Source organism: Rosa rugosa, chromosome 6, assembly GCF_958449725.1.
Source record: "Rosa rugosa chromosome 6, drRosRugo1.1, whole genome shotgun sequence".
In the NCBI taxonomy this organism is placed as follows: Eukaryota; Viridiplantae; Streptophyta; class Magnoliopsida; order Rosales; family Rosaceae; genus Rosa; species Rosa rugosa.
Window position 1 is genome coordinate 45,852,172 of NC_084825.1, and position 12,511 is coordinate 45,864,682.

The 12,511-nt window shown below is 38.9% G+C and overlaps 2 protein-coding genes across 16 annotated transcripts; both read left to right on the plus strand.

Annotated features, from left to right (window-relative positions):
- The first annotated feature begins 976 nt into the window (after positions 1-976).
- LOC133714521 (scarecrow-like protein 14) lies at positions 977-4,648 on the plus strand. Of its 2 annotated transcripts, none has more exons than XM_062140639.1 (2): positions 977-1,247; positions 1,548-4,648. In XM_062140639.1, the coding sequence occupies exon 2, from the start codon at positions 1,694-1,696 to the stop codon at positions 3,905-3,907; it is 2,214 nt and encodes a 737-aa protein (XP_061996623.1). In that variant the 5' UTR covers positions 977-1,247; positions 1,548-1,693; the 3' UTR covers positions 3,908-4,648. The 2 variants fall into 2 exon arrangements, with proteins under 2 accessions (XP_061996623.1, XP_061996622.1); XM_062140638.1 differs by having other exon boundaries at positions 977-1,224.
- A 548-nt stretch (positions 4,649-5,196) lies between these two features.
- LOC133715511 (putative disease resistance protein RGA3) lies at positions 5,197-12,505 on the plus strand. 14 transcript variants are annotated; one of them, XR_009849104.1, is made up of 7 exons: positions 5,197-8,131; positions 8,279-8,380; positions 8,531-8,633; positions 8,903-9,424; positions 9,893-10,359; positions 12,028-12,166; positions 12,259-12,505. XR_009849104.1 is itself a non-coding variant. In XM_062142026.1 (2 exons), the coding sequence occupies exon 1, from the start codon at positions 5,291-5,293 to the stop codon at positions 8,105-8,107; it is 2,817 nt and encodes a 938-aa protein (XP_061998010.1). In that variant the 5' UTR covers positions 5,197-5,290; the 3' UTR covers positions 8,108-8,131; positions 8,279-8,490. The 14 variants fall into 14 exon arrangements, 2 of the variants coding, with proteins under 2 accessions (XP_061998010.1, XP_061998011.1); XR_009849107.1 differs by having other exon boundaries at positions 8,314-8,380; XR_009849108.1 differs by lacking the exon at positions 8,279-8,380.
- Positions 12,506-12,511: the final 6 nt, after the last annotated feature.

Sequence of the window (12,511 nt, forward strand, 5' to 3'; positions counted from 1 at the left end):
TTGACTCCCTCATAAAGCCTGAATAGAATTATCTACTTAGGGGTGATATTCTATTTCCATTTCCCACTGTCAAAGGCAAAATTACATTATCAAAAAAAATTATATTCCTCCACCAATATTCCTTATAAGTTGATGTCATATATGTACTTTAATTAGAAAAAAGGTGTTATTGAAAACTATAATTTTATATTTCATTCTTATGATTTACCAAACACTACAATAGGAATGAAAAATTAATTTCACAATTTAATTTCCAGTAATGTTTCAAATACCCACATAGAAATATCAAAACATATTCCATTCCGTATAGGGCTGGAAAGGAAAATAAATTTTTTTTTTTTATTTTGACATTCATGCTAACCAAACGGGGCATGAGATTATGAACAATTGGAAACCCTCTCATGGTTTTGGTATTAATTGGTATTTTCTCTCTTTATTTCTCTTATTTATGGAGATCCCTTCATGTTTCGGCAACAAATTTCAGTTTACCATAATTGGTGAGATGAGCAATTTATTAGTTACCTTCTCATTAATGTTTCACTAATTGTGGATCCTAAATTATTCTGACATTTAAAGCCATGCAATGAATTTGATAGGTACTTTCCAAAATGATCTCCTAATTTTGTTCAAATGATAACTAATATTTGGGATCTATTCTCTTAAAAAGATCCAACACAATAATTTTCATCACCATATTCGTCAAACATATGTACGAATAATCTAAAGAAAAATACATAATAAAGCCGTAATTCTTTTTCAATACTTTATATATTCCATTGATCAATTTCAAATTTTACACATCTCTTTAATACCTCTGGACAAAATTCAATTACCATTTGTGATATTAACCCTAAAATTTTACAAACTTGATGTGCACCGTTGATTATGTTGACATCTATATATGGTAATTTGTACTATATGACTACGCTGCCATTTATACGGTAGTTCTCGTACTATACCAAAACTATGAAAAGTACTAAAGCGAATTTCATTTCATACCCTCCTCCTCGATCAGTGTGGGTTCAAAAAGAAGCATAGACCACTGTAAAAGATTCTCGCCGGAATATACGGACTGTGCTTTAGCAGACGAGATTTAGCGGCTGAGATTTCACGTCCCCACCATAAAGGGCATAAATCCAAATCCTCATCACCTTCACCCTTCCGAGGCTAGCCTAGCCCTTTTCATGCCAAGCATGGAGTCCTGTAAACCTGGACAGCTGAAAGGTATCTACTTTTTTTCTCCCCAGGTACTTAAGATTCTTATTATTGATCTCTTTGAATTTTCTAATCATTTGTGCTAGAAAGAATTGAATTGTGGTTTATTTTTCTTATATGTATGTATTTTATATAATATAAAGAATAAATAAGAAAAGTTGTAGCTTTGATTGGATTGTGGTATTGTTTGGTGAGGATAGTGGGTTTTTGATTCATTTGGTTATTCCCTGGTATGTTCTGATGCTTTTAATCTCTGAAAGATATAAACTTTATGGTACCCTTTTGATTACTGAGTTTAAAGGTTGAATCTTGTGTGTATTCATGTGGTATAGGTTTAATTTTTCTGGGTTTTGATGCTTGAAGAAGGGTGATGCTGTAAAGGTATTAATCTGGAGAAAGTTGGAGGTATAGATAATATTGAAGCATATTGCTCAGAAGCTTTTGGGTTTTGGTGTTGGGAGTTGTAGTTGCGGGCTCAATGGTCATGGATCAAGCCTTGAGTGAGTTGTTGGAATTCAGGGATCAAGCTCTTTCGGACTCGATGTATAAGAAACTAGATAGTGGAATCGGGAACGGTAGTGGTTCAAGTAAGGTACTTGGACATAAGTATGCTACTACGGTCCGAGTGCCTCCTACTCAAATTCCTAGTGATTTAGCGCCGCATTTGAGCATGAATTCAGATGGGGATTCACAGGAAGATTGTGATTTTAGTGATGTGGTTCTCAAGTACATTAGCCAGATGCTTATGGAAGAAGATATGGAAGAAAAAACTTGCATGTATCAGGAGTCTGCAGCACTTCATGCTGCAGAGCAATCTTTTTATGAGCTTATTGGAGAGAAGCATCCTCTGCCGCCTGATTTGACTCCTGCTGCTGATCAGATCCATGAAAGCCCAGATGAAAGTCATTCTTTACATTCCAGCTGTTGTAGCACTACCTCTACCAGTACTAGTAGTAGCATTAGGGATTGTGATTTGCGTGAGTTTAAGTCTCTCAATGTTGCTTCTCAGTCGACTTCTCAGTCATCCCATGCTTCATCACATGGAACCAGTAACATTGTAGATGGGTTTGTGGATTCTCCTGTGAGCACTCTTAGGGTTCCTGACTTTTTCAATGAGACTGATTCAATTATGCAGTTTAAGAAAGGGTTCGAGGAAGCGAGTAAGTTTCTTCCAAATGGTAATAGTCTAATTGTTGATTTGGAGAGTAATACACTGTTGCTTAAAGAGCTGAAGGCAGACGCAACAGATATGCTAGTGAAGGTAGACCAGAAGAATGACAGTGAGTACTCTTCTGCTGGGTCAAGGAGAAAGAAGCATTCTTATCATGACGATGTGCTTTTAGAAGGGGAAAGGAGTAACAAGCAATCATCAGTTTCTACTGAATCAGCTGTGAGTCCGGAAATGTTTGACATGGTTTTGCTAAACTGTGGACAGGGTGAATCTGCTCTTCGCGAAGCTTTGCAGAATGGAACAAAAAAGAACAAACCACAAAATGGTCAGTCAAAGGGGCCGAGTGGTGGAAAATCCCGTGGGAAGAAGCAGGGAGGTAAAAAGGACGTGGTGGATTTGAGAACTCTTTTGACGGTCTGTGCACAAGCTATTGCAGCTGGTGATGAGAGAACTGGCAACGACTTACTTAAGCGGATCAGACAGCATGCTTCTCCGGTGGGAGATGGGATGCAAAGAATGGCTTGCTGTTTTGCTGATGGTCTTGAGGCACGAATGGCTGGATCTGGTACTCAGATTTACAGAGCCCTTATAACCAAGCCAACATCAGCTGCAGATGTCTTGAAGGCTTACCATCTATTTCTCGCCGCTTGTCCATTCAAGAAGCTATCAAATTTCTTCTCAAATAAGACAATAATGAATGTATCCGAGAAAGCAACAAGGCTCCACATTATTGATTTCGGTATTATGTATGGTTTTCAATGGCCTTGCCTCATACAACGTCTCTCATCTAGGCCTGGTGGCCCTCCAAAGCTCCGAATTACTGGGATCGATTTTCCAAATCCAGGTTTCCGACCAGCGGAAAGGGTTGAGGAGACAGGACGACGCTTAGCAAACTATGCAGAAACTTTTAAAGTTCCATTTGAGTTCAACGCCATAGCACAAAAGTGGGACACCATTCAAATTGAGGATCTTAAACTCGATCGTGATGAGGTGCTTGTTGTGAATTCTATTTACAGACTTAGAAACCTACTTGATGAGACTGTGGTGGTAGAGAGTCCAAGAGATATTGTCCTGAACCTGATAAGGAAGATGAATCCAGATGTCTACATACTTGGAGTTGTAAATGGAGCCTACAGTGCCCCCTTCTTTCTTTCAAGATTTCGTGAGGCTCTCTTCCACTTCTCTACATTGTTTGACATGCTTGACATGTGTGTGCCCCGTGATATTCCAGAGCGGATGTTGATTGAGAGGGAGATATTTGGCCGGGAGGCAATGAATGTCATTGCGTGTGAGGGTTCAGAGAGGATTGAAAGACCAGAAACATACAAGCAGTGGCAGGTGAGGAATCGGAGGGCTGGTCTTACACAACTTCCTTTGAACCAGGAGATCATGAGCATAGCAAAGGACAGATTGCATGCTTACTACCACAAGGATTTTGTAATTGATGAAGATGGCCGGTGGCTCTTGCAGGGATGGAAAGGACGCATTGTCTATGCACTCTCTTCTTGGAGGGCTGCTTAGTAGATTGTCCTATTTCATCAGAAAGCAGCATGTTTGTGTTATGGCTTGTTGGAGGGCTTCGTGTGTAGCTTGAACCACATGACTATGTCATGGCCTTCTGATATATGAAGCTAAGGTATTTAACTGTTTTGATCAAAATTCAAGATTACCTCACTGTCATTTAACTATATGTGGGTTATCATATTTGCCAATTATACACTATTTTGCTGCGCGGGTAAAATGGAATCAGAATTTTGGTGGGCATTATTTCTCTTTGAACTTGGAACTCTAGTATTTCCTACAGTTCAGTAGAAAAAGGGCTCCCAAATGATGATTTTCTTTCCGTTGATGGACTTGGGCCGAGGGCAAGATTCTGTGAGGCTATGACACAACAATGGAACAGGACCGCTGCAATCCATGACTGAAATCGAGACCGACAAGACAAAGCTGGATCGAAAAAGCCAGATTGCATATGCTACAACCATGACTGAGATTATACAAGTTTATCTCTGGGACCTGAATGACCCTATGATTTTGGTGTCTACAATATGAGAGAATTCATAGTACTTCACTAAGGCCATGGCCTTAGTGAAGTCGCGAAGATGACCAATCAACCTTTAATCTAGTTTGTACCAACTTTTCATCTGTAAAAGACTTGAGCATTGTTATATTTAGTTTCTTTGATGTGGGAATTCAAGGTTTTCGCGACTACTCTATATGCTTACAGTTTTTCTTCTAATTAAACAAACTTTTTACTCAGTATTTGAATGCATGGTTTATATTGACCTCAGATTCAGATTTTGTGATATATGTTTTATTTCAATCTCATACATTAACAAGAGCATACTAGATTAAATTGTAGTGGAGACTGGAGATCGAGCGTCCCCATTGTCTTTATGCTTGTCCTCTGACATAATCAGATGAGATTCTCTTATCCATTTTTTGCTTGGGTTTGATCAACATGTTATATAAAGTTGAAGATGCTATTGCCATACCTATACATGTCATAATCTACAATAGAAAATGAGTGTTGATTTCTAACTGCTAATTGCTAAGAAAAGTCGTTCTAATTCCACGCAAGTGAAGCTAACAATGCCATGACAAGTTAGGAGACTGATTGTCTGATTCCCATGCTCTTGACTAAAGAAATTGAGTGTCGTTGGTGTGAAAATATCGCCCTGGTGCAATCACTGCATTAGTAAGAAGCAACACCGAAAAAAAAGAAAAAAAAAAGTGGCTGGTGTGAAAATATCAGGCCACACATTGAGCTGAGACATTAAAGCCACACATTAGGCTGAGACGATTAATGCGATATAAAGTTGGGATAGCACGCCATTAGAATAGTTGCTACTCCGTATTTCTCCTCTTTTCCAGTTTCGTTCCCGATCAGACCTTCAAGTAAGCATGGCTGAGGCACTTGTTAAAGTTCTCCTTGAGCGTTTGGCTACGGTCGCCCTTGGCAAGGTTCGAGGAGAGTTCAAACTGGTCTTTGGGTTTGAGGAAGAAGTCAAGAGCCTCGCCCGCAATCTAGAAGCTATTCAAGCTGTGCTGGAGGATGCAGAGCAGAGGCAAGTGACGGAGGCAACCGTGAGACGTTGGCTGAGTGAACTGACTGAAGTTTCCTACGAGATAGATGACGTTTTGGATGAGTGGATCACTCAAGTTCGAAAGAGACAGATGGAGAAAGAAGAAAAGCATGCTCTTGCTATTGCTAAGAAGGTACGTTCCTCTGCCTCCTCTTTCATTTCTGGTAGCAAGGTCAGGCGGTTTATTCATCGTCGCGAAATGGCTGGGAGGATTAAAGAGCTAAATGAAAGATTAGCTTTGATTGATAAGGAAAAACAAAGTTTTAATTTTCAAAACACCACAAGAGACCCTCAACTACTTGTGCGGCAAAAAACTACTTCTCTTCCCAATGTTAAAACATTTGGTCGAGATAATGAAAAAAACCTCATAGTTAGCAAGCTGCTAAGTGAGAGTAGTGAAGGAAATGAGGCTCCTCTTATCATTCCTATTGTAGGGATGGGAGGAATGGGGAAAACAACTCTTGCTCAACTTGTTTACAATGATGAAAATGTGAAATCTTATTTTGACAAGAGAATACGGGTTTGTGTCTCGGACCCGTTTGAAGAGATCAAGATTGCTCAAGCTATCATTGAATGTCTAGATAGAGATAATACCTCAAAAAATTCAAATCAGTTGCAAATTCTTGTGGAATGCATATATGAATTGCTTGAGGGTAAAAAGTTTCTCCTTGTCTTAGACGATGTGTGGAGCCCAAAACTTACTCAATGGGAAGAATTGATTAAATCTTTATGTAATGGTGCTATTGGCAGTAGAGTATTGGTGACCACTCGAAAGAAGGAGGTTGCTACTTTAATGAAAGCAACTACTCAATTGATCCTTTTGGAGGAGTTGGCTCAAACATTTTGTTTGTCATTGTTCTATTACAATGCAGACATGAATGAGAGTAGTGTGTCTCAAGAGTTACAAGATATTGGGTTAGAGATTGTGAAAAGGTGCAATGGGTTGCCTCTTGCTGCAAAGACATTAGGAAGCCTTATGCGCAATAAGAAAAAGATTCATGAATGGCAAGCTATTTTAAGAAGTAAGACATGGGAGTTGAAAGAGATTCAACAAGATGTTTTTCGACCACTATTACTAAGTTATCATGATTTGACTCCCACAATCAAACGTTGTCTTTTGTACTGTGTTATATTTCCCAAAAATTATGTATATAATAAAAATAATTTGATTGAGTTGTGGATGTCACAAGATTATCTGGATGCCAAAGGAAGTAAAGAAAAGATAACTATTGGTCAAAATTATTTTGATGACTTAGGAATGCGGTCATTCTTTCAAGATGTTGTGGTAGATGCTAAGATTGAAAACATAACATGCAAAATTCATGATATTGTACATGACTTTCTACAATATTTGACCAAGAATGAATGTTTGATTCAAGATTTTGAGTTGGGTGCTAGTGAAAGAACGGAGGTGCCAAATGATAAAGTTCATCATTTGACCTTATTGCATGCAACCGAGAGTGATTCTTTGGTATCTTTTCTCCTTAGTTATAAAAAGTTACGTACCTTGACAGCTATAGATTCATCCAATAATTCCACTAACCCAATATTTGAGTTGACAGTACAATTGAAATGCCTTAGGACAGTAATCTTGCATCCTAGGAACAATGGTCTCGTAGAAATTCCCGAAATGATAGGTGAATTGATACATTTGAGGTATCTTGATTTATCTGGTAATGACAAGTTAAAAGAATTGCCCAGCGCCATGGGTAGCTTATACAACTTGCAAACCTTGCGACTTGTTGGTTGTGACAGTCTCCGAAAAGTAGATGTGCGAAGGCTGATTAACTTGAGGCATCTTTATGTTGATGGCTGTGGTTCCCTAAGCATAATACAAGGAATTGAGAAATTAACAGATCTGCAAAGGCTAGATAGGTTTCGTGTCGGAGATTGTGATGAAGAAAACAAGTTCGAAGATCTGAAAGACTTAAACCAGCTTCAAGGGGGTCTTACTATTGAGACTAAGGGAAATCCAAATATGGCGGAGAAAGCAATTATGGTGAATAAGGCTCACCTCCTGCAATTGAAACTAGACTTCCAATTGAGTTATTATGCAGAGCGGCAAAGAGAAATTATGAATGGCTTAGAGCTGCATCCATGTTTGGAATCTTTATCGATCTCTTATTATGAAGGCGGCGCCTTCTCCCGTTGGTTGTTGTCTTTACACAGCTTGAGAGTCCTCACCCTCAAGGAGTGCAACAATTGTCGGTCTTTTCCTCCTTTAGGGAAACTGGCGTCTCTTGAATCATTGCATATTGAGAGACTCGATGGAGTTGAGAAGGTAGGAGTTAAGTTTTTGGGAATAGATGGGCAAATCTCGTCCTCCATTTTCATATCATTCCCGAAGCTGGAAAAACTCACCATCGAAGACATGCGGTTATGGAAAGTGTGGGAAGGAGTGGAGGGTTGGATGCGGGAAGAGGAGAATTCTGAGAATAATAATATTACAATTATGCCATGCCTCTCTCAGTTGACAATTTCTTTGTGCTGGAACATAAAAGCACTGCCAGACTTCCTGTGGAAGACACCACTACAGAAATTGCACATCAAGGCATCTCCATTTCTCCAAGAACTTTACAGAAGAAAAAAAAAAAGGGCCGAGATTTCTCACATCCCAAACATCAAATTAGGATGAATTGGTGGTGACTTGCATGGCCAGGTAACCTACAGTTTCCTCGCGCCTAGCTTGTGATTGAAAATGTATGTTTACTTAAACATTTCATAGTCATTGTTGCTTCATAATTTTATTGGATATTCCATATAATGATGGATTTCCTTGCTTCATTAATTTTATTGGATATTTCAGCTCATGCTTCATTAATTTTATTGGACATTTCATAGCACTGCCGGACTATGAGCCATCATAGAAGATTGTTCAACTTGGGATTGTTTCTTTGGTTCTACCTAGGTTGTGCCTGTGTCTTTTCTGCTGAGTTTAACTTATATCTTCATATATTGTTAATAATATTCTGCTTCCTCTGACGCAAGCTGTGTAAAATTTATTATTTTCTTTTTATTGATCAGGTTACTAAGTCCTCTGATTTTGTATCTAATGTAGAAGAAAATCGTACCAAGATACATGTAGAGCTAATATATATCGAAGCTTGAAGCATTAATTTAGAATCGCCTTAGAGTTGAAAGCCTGATCGAATTGTACATTGGTAAGCTAATATACCTCTATATCATAACTGGTGCCTTGCGGCATGGATGTAGTGGAACTGCTGTTACTTGTGACCTAAGTTGCAACTTCATGCAGCTGTATTTTCTGAGAAATGTCTACTCTCTTTTTATTTGTATTCAATTACTAGAGAGCATTTGTTTTGTCTATGTATTATTGACTTTGAACATTGTTCTGTTAGATTATGAGTAGCGCACTAAATCGAGCATCAGAGATTGCTTTTAACTTTTATTGGTTGTTTGGTTGACCTAGGTGGAGGATGGGAATAATGATCTGCCAATATTTGATTGTAATCCCAGCTCGATCAACTTCCAAACAGGCAGTGGCGGAACTTGGAGCCCAATCTTGGAGGGGCCAAAAATTAATAGTTTAGTAAATTGGGGCAATGGGGGGGCCATATATATACAAAATTGTTGACTTTATTGGTGTTATACACGGCTGGTTAAGGAAATTTGAAAACATTGGGGGGGGCCATGGCCCTCACCCGCCCCTATAAGGATCCGCCACTGCAAACAGGTCTCACTTCCCCATTAATGTGACAGAGTGATAGGCTAAACATCGAATCACCAACATCTTTGAACCTACCTTAGAGATTCTCTACTTATGCAGAGAGGATAAGCACTACATCTTCCTTCATCAACAGAATCTTCCTTGTGATTTGTCCGCCAAACAAAGACAGCACGAGCTGAAATGTGTGAAGAACTGTTGACTGGCTTGTTGTCGAAGACAGATACATTAACTGTCACGGAACCAGTTACTATTCCAGGAATGAAGGTACGTCCGAATAACAAATATATTCATTACATTGATCTTGCACCTTCTGGATCGCACTTTGTCACACTGAAAAATGTCTTCTTAATAGTGTGTCACTGTGTCATTTTAATTGAAAAAGAGAAAAAAGAAAAAAAAAGAATAATGATGGACGGCAGGGAAACTACATGGAACTGTTGATTACTTTCAGAAGTCTTGACAGGAAGATATGAAGAACCTTCATATAGAACTTTTAAGACAAATTCGTATGCAAGATGATATGCATCTGCTATACATAATTACTAGTCAGCATTTAGACATAATAAGTACTTATACATTACATTATTCATCAGCCTGTTAAAAGTCTATTGGCAAATGTCAAAAACTGTTATTGTACATGAATCGATTGTCCTATTCAGGCTGCACTTTTAGGAGATGCTCTTGCACAATTCCATCCTTATGACCTACTTCCTTCTGTGACTTCTTCAACAGACCTTTCTCTATCTAGGGCAGTATTTGTTTCATCAAGCACACTTCATGTATCTACTGCAGAGGATACGCCACATCGAGGTCATTTGCTGCTTTGGACTGCATACAACGATTATGATGCATTGCATGAGATGATTTTCTTAAAAGATTACTATCAAGTCTATCATTGGAGGTCACAAACAGCACCAGGCAGCTGAGACATAACATATTCTTGAAGCAGGATTGAAGATCTTCCTGGTTAATTGTGATATTCTTTTTCCTCTGATGCTTGAACTCGACTCCTTATTAAGTACACCCACATCCTGACATTCTTGGTCTGATCATGACTTGCAGATCAAAGAAGGATAGTTTTCTTGTACAAGCCTTCAGTAATTTGGTTTCCATTCGTCCAGTAGGAGGTTCCCTTTTGTAGAGTTTATCAAAGTCAAATGCCCACTGCCACAGAATCTGGGTTTCTTCCAGTAATAAAGGTGCGAATAACAAATGTATTCATTATATTGCATAAAAATAAGTTCTTTTGAATAATTAATTGTTGTAGTGCTATTGAATCACAGGAGTGTTTTCTTACATGATTTCACTTGTGCTGCGATTCTAGTTGAGAAAGAGTGATGGAATTCACTAGGAATCTGTAGACACCAAAAATTTAATGAAAATAAAATTCATTAAATAATTCGGTCACCACTTGAAATTATGACCGAACAAAATTAGTCAGCATGTGGGTCCCGCAAAATTGTCCACGTGGCGACACATGAAAGGGCCGACGACAATAAATGAATTTGCTCCGGCTAAATCAATTGATATTAAAGCGGATCAATCAAATCAATTGATTTCGAATAAAATCAAGCATTAAATCTCGTCTGCTGATTAGATATCAATTTATTTAAATTGATAATCAATATGAAAATCAGCCATCAAATTAATTGGTTAATTCCTTAATAGTCGTGATTAAATCAGTTAATTAAAGCTGATTGATTTGATTATGCTATTAATGAAATACGATTAAAATCAGCCATCAAATTGATTGGCTAATTCCTTAATAGTCGTAATTAAATCGGTTAATTAAAACTGATTGATTTGATTATGCTATTAATGAAATGCAATTAATTACGTGTCATCAAGTCATTCCAAATCGAGAGAGACGCCGACACTATAAATACCCCTTCTCAAAACAAGAGAAGGACTTCAGCCGGAGAGAAAAAATCACTCCCAAAGTTCATAAGTCTTCAAGCGCGTGAAGAGCCTTCAAGCTGCCAAATAGCCGGTTCATCACCAACCTCAAGTCAAAGCACTCGTCACGTGTCAACCCTCGTGGCCATCATACGACTCAAGATCAAGCGTCAATCGCCCTTGAGCCAAGTACACCATCGAGGACGACGACAGACAGAGGGACGCAAGCAGACGGAAGAAACCTCTCCAAAGCTCAGAAGTCTCCCAAGCTCGTGAAGAACCATCAAGCTGCCAAATAGCCGGTCTCTTCACCTCGCTGACTTCAGACAAGCAGGGGAAATCACCTACAAGCTCGGAAGTCGTCAAACACGCGAAGGATCAACAAGCACCAAACACACGTGCTGATTCATCCACCATCAAAAGCCATACTCGCCACGTGACACCGCTCGTGGTTCAAATCTGATCAAGTTCAAGCCTCTACAGCCCTTGATCATCCGTCATCTTCAAGTCGTCTTCAACAAAGTAAGTCCTCTACAAGTTCTTCATCAAGCTCGTGGAGAATCAACAAGCACCAAACACACGTGCTGGTTCATCCCCTACCAAAGCCGAAGAACACTCATCACGTGACACAACTCGTGGCCTAAATCCGATCAAGATCAAGCTTCTACAGCCCTTGGTCAATCGTCTTCCTCAAATCGTCAACATAGCAGGAAGTCCACACTACAACCGTTTGATTCAAGATTAAGTGCTCGCCACCCTTGGATTAAATCAACGTCAGAGATCGAATCAGAGGAGAATGTTGTGAAAGAGCATCTACAGAGATTGTAACCCGCAATTTCATTAATAAAAATATATTATTTTGTACACGTGTCCTTCTTTCATTAGTTGCAGGATTTTTCGTGTTTACAGAATCTATCACAGATATTTATTATGCCATCTTTGTTCTGCAATGACATTAATAATTTTTACAGGGAGGAACCTCACATCTCCAAGATGCCCCTCAACACGATGCACAACTGGGAAATTCCTTTGCATTTCAGATTTTTCAACAATGGTGGAGATATGAGGAACCTTAGTATAGAAATTTCAAGACAATTTCATCTGCTAGAGGTATGCTCATCTGCTATTTCTCTTGCTGCTTCCTCCTCATTTTTTTTCGTTTTTGGTTATTTCCTCATTCATTTTTTGGAACCATGTCAAAGGTGATGCTGATAATTCTGGAAAACCTGGCAAAGCTGATGAAAAACCTTAAATCTCTCCGGAAAGAAGACCAGCAGCTCCAGCATTAGCGTTAATAAGTTTTCTGGTTTGGAATCTGGGTGTTGTTTATTTTTTTACAATCACAAGAACTACAGCTATCATCTGCCATCTTTTTTTTCTTTTCTCTACTTCAGTTGGGGTGTGTGGTACTCTTTTCCCCTTCGTCCGGGAATCTTGTCCCACTGGGTTTTAACC

Excerpts from the sequence above, each read along its gene's own strand:
- LOC133714521 (XM_062140639.1), top strand. The coding sequence starts at position 1,694 with ATGGTCATGGATCAAGCCTTGAGTGAGTTGTTGGAATTCAGGGATCAA.
- LOC133715511 (XM_062142026.1), top strand. The coding sequence starts at position 5,291 with ATGGCTGAGGCACTTGTTAAAGTTCTCCTTGAGCGTTTGGCTACGGTC.